The sequence below is a fragment of the Malurus melanocephalus genome, unplaced genomic scaffold, assembly GCF_030028575.1.
Source record: "Malurus melanocephalus ecotype Western Australia unplaced genomic scaffold, MMel_1.1 scaffold_966, whole genome shotgun sequence".
NCBI classification, from domain to species: Eukaryota; Metazoa; Chordata; class Aves; order Passeriformes; family Maluridae; genus Malurus; species Malurus melanocephalus.
In genome coordinates, this window is record NW_026624198.1 from 46,732 (window position 1) to 50,495 (window position 3,764).

Consider the following 3,764-nt stretch of genomic DNA (forward strand, 5'->3'; position numbering starts at 1 on the left):
AAACCGAAAAATAAAAAAAAAAAAAAAAAAGAAAAAAACGAGGCAAAGGCTCTGGCCCCATAGGGTTAACAAAACCAGCAACTAAACGGGTGGGCAGGGGGGAATTTTGGAGCTGAAGGGACCCTCTGTGGGTGGGGCTGAGGGTTTGTCCTTCGTGGTCACATYTGTAACACTCAGCCTCGCACGAGATGGAAACTAATTCCTCCCATTCAGCAGAAAGAATCCATAAATCCATTTTAAAAAAATCCATAAGAATCCATTAAAAAATAAAAACAAATTTAAAAAAATCGAGATGAAGGCTCTCCCCGCACCAGGAGACTGGCAATGCTGAGAAAGCGACCGGACACGGACTCGTCCCTCCCCTGCAGGTCSGGGTTTTCAATTCCCTCATCCCTGTCCCTGCTCCTTGTCCTGATCCAGCACAAACACGCGCTCCGTGCCAGAGGTGCGGCTGCGGCGGTTTGTAACCAGCAAATCCTCGCTTACGCAAGCGGCTGCTGCTCTCAAGCGCTTCCATCGCTCGGCGAGCTGCCAAATGAGGATTTCTCCCTTTTCGGGGAGGATTTGGAGGATCCACGAGCGATTCCTTGCTTTCTAAACCGGCGGGGATAACTGCAGACCCCATCCTTGCGCTCTAAGCCTGGGGAAGGACACAGGAGAGCGGCGGGACCTTGGTGTCACCCTGGTGTCACCCTGGTGTCACTCTGGTGTCACCCTGGTGTCACCCTGGTGTCACYCTGRTGTCATCCTGGTGTCACYCYGGTGTCACCYTCYGAGYGCTGCCAGGTCACCGCGCAGGGATCGGGAGTGTTTGGAAGGGGCTGATATCGGAGCGAAATGTCGCCATGGAAACACAACGCTGCCTGCTGGCTTTTGAGGCAGGAAAACAGCTGGCCAGACTTCCCCGCCATGCTGACAGGAGACATCCGCTCGCTGTCCGCTGGGAGCCCSATGAACGCCGGCTCGGAGCTTGCGGGGCTCGCTTGCGGCCAGAAAGAATCGTGGCCTGTCTGGGTTAACGATGTTTGACACTCCACGGTTGTCCTCTGCCGTGAGAGGGAGAAGGGAGGAGCGGGGGAACGTGGGATGTACTGCCCTGAGGCGAGAGGAGAGCGGGAACGCGGGGATGTGCTGCCCTGAGGCGGGAGAAACGCGGGATGTGCTGCCCTGAGGGAGAGGAACAGAAGAACGCGGGATGCGCTACCCTCAGGGGGAAGAAGGCTGGATGTGCTGCCCTGAGGGGGAGGAACGCGGGATGTGCTTCCCTGAGGCGAGAGGAGAGCGGGAACGCGGGATGTGCTTCCCTGAGGCGGGAGAAGGCGGGATGCGCTACCCTGATGGGGAAGAAAGCGGGATGTGCTTCCCTGAGGGGAGAGGAGCGCGGGATGCACTTCTCTGAGGGGGAAGAACGCGGGATGCACTTCTCTGAGGCGAGAGAAGTGCGGGATGCCCTTCCCTGAGGGGGAAGAACGCGGGATGTGCTTCCCTGAGGGAAGAGAAACAGAGGAACGGGGGATGCGCTTCCCTGAGGGGAGAGAAACAGAGGAACGAGGGATGCGCTTCCCTGAGGGGAGAGGAACAGAGAAACGCGGGATGCGCTTCCCTGAGGGGGAAGAACGCGGGATGCGCTTCCCTGAGGCGAGAGGAACGCGGGTTTTGCTTCCCTGAAGGAGACGAACGCGGGATGTGCTTCCCTGAGGCGGCAGGAGAGCGGGATGGGCTTCCCTGAGGGGGAGGAACGCGGGTTTTGCTTTCCTGAAGGAGACGAACTCGGGATGTGCTTCCCTGAGGCGGGAGGGAAGCGGGATGTGCTTCCCTGAGGCGAGAATCTCCCGGCATCCAGGAGCCCTGCCAGGCTGGGATGGGCATCTCCTGGCCACAGGACTCACCCATTCTCTGTCAGGGTGCCTGGAAGGCAGACGGCACTGACACAGCACAGCCTCTGCCTCTGGAGCGGGACACCATCCCGCTGGAATGCCAGAGCTGGCCCTGGCACATGCCCTGGAGGTCTCGGCATTGTTTCCAACCCACAATTTCAGCTGGGCAAATGCCACACGCTGCCGGGGCAGCAGGATGGCAGGACAATGGGAACGGCTGCTGCCCGGGGGGACTTGGAGCGCTGTGACAATGGCAGGAGCAGCGACAGCATTGCTGCCCCACCCTGGGACATCGAGGGACAGGAGCCAGCGGCCTGGGAGGAGTCTGACAAAGGGGACACTGAGGGACAGAACCCAGCAGAATCCYYGGSAGGGGTCTGAGCACAGGGACASCGAGGGACAGACCCTGGAAGGATTTGACAAAGGGGACATTGAGGGACAGAATCCAGCAGAATCCTCGGCAGGGGTCTGACACAGCCCCAGCCTCTCCGTGCGGCAGCAGCAGCGCAGCACTCCGGGCAGTGATATTGGGAGCAAAATGTCACTGTGGAAACCTTTTCCACAGTCCAGGCTCTGTCTGAGCCTGGGGAGCTCCTGTCCAGGCACACACGGGGCTGTTCCCTCTGTCCAGGCACACACGGGGCTGTTYCCTCTGTCCAGGCACACACGGGKCTGTTCTCTCTCCTTTCYCCCCGGATTGCCCTTCCCGGGCGCGGTAAGAACCGGGCACAACCGGCCCTGCAGCCACAGAACCTTCTCCACTCTTCAGCACGAAATGAACCTCTCGGGCACCACAATGTGGGGTGAGCCCTGCCAGGGACCAAGAGTGAGCCCCCCGTCCCTCCACGTCCCTTCCCCGCTCTCAGCTCAGAACTGACCCKTTCCCGTTTTCCATGGGCAGTGTCCAAGAGAAAGCATTTTAAAGAGGAGCTGTGATGATTGAATTACAGAGATTAACAGCAGAACGTGGTGTTAATCACTGCCTTGGCTTCTCTCAGTGCCTGTCCCCAGCCTCAGTCCCCAGTGAGAACTTTTCCATAGGATTCCTCTAAACTCTGCGCATTTCTGAAACACGTCCCTTTTCCAAACACGACAAAATTACTTTTTAATGGGCAATTTCAGACCGGTTTGGTTGGTTGGCTGGTCCTCATGCCAGCACAGCAACTCACAAACACCTGAACATCTAAAACAGCACTGCAGCCTCAGCTTTTATTCTGAAAAGAGTTTATGAGGATCTCCGAGGAGCAGGAGGGGTAAAACGGGGGGAGAAAGAACCGCAGGAGCCGCCTTTCCAGGCACTCACCTGGCTCAGGTGCGTCCTGTCCCGCCGCGAAGCGCAGCCACAGCCCGAGGGAAAGCAGCGCCTTGGCCAACATGGCAAAGCCTGGTCCTGGAGCGAGATTCCCCAAACCCCAGCCGGGCTCTGCGAATGAGGACGGAAACTCGGGATCACTCACAGCCCGGCTGCCCCCGATCACGGGGTGATCCCTYTGCCATCCTCGGGATCTCCGGCCGCTCCTCGCCGCGCGTTTCTCCGGGCAGCGCTGCGAGCTCCGGCTCCTGGAGGCGATTTTCCTTCTCCTTCCTCGCCGCGCGTTTCGCCGGGCTGCGCTGCGAGCTCTGGCTCCCGGAGATCTTTTCCTTCTCCTTCCTCCCCCTCTCCCGAGTCCTTTTAAAGCCGTAAATCCATCCTGACAGGAATAGCCGGAGGAGAGGCGCGCTCAGCGCTCCCGCTGCGCTTCCCCTGCCGCGTTCAGCTCGCCCCGGCAGCGGGGATTCGGCMGCGAAGTCTGTGTGCAGCTGGGGCCGGTTTGAAAAATAAATCCCTACAGATAAAACTTTCTGGCCCTGCGAGGCGCTGGCAGCGGGCCAGTTACGGTGGAGAGA

General features: G+C 59.2%; 1 protein-coding gene across 1 annotated transcript in view; it reads right to left on the reverse strand.

Annotated features, from left to right (window-relative positions):
• The window catches only part of VWA1 (von Willebrand factor A domain containing 1), a 14,652-nt gene extending 11,061 nt beyond the window's left edge, over nucleotides 1-3,591 (reverse strand). Inside the window, exon 1 of the mRNA XM_057386435.1 lies at nucleotides 3,181-3,591. Within this exon, the coding sequence (XP_057242418.1) occupies nucleotides 3,181-3,253 (73 nt within the window). The 5' untranslated portion in view covers nucleotides 3,254-3,591. The remainder of the gene's footprint in view (nucleotides 1-3,180) is intronic.
• Nucleotides 3,592-3,764: the final 173 nt, after the last annotated feature.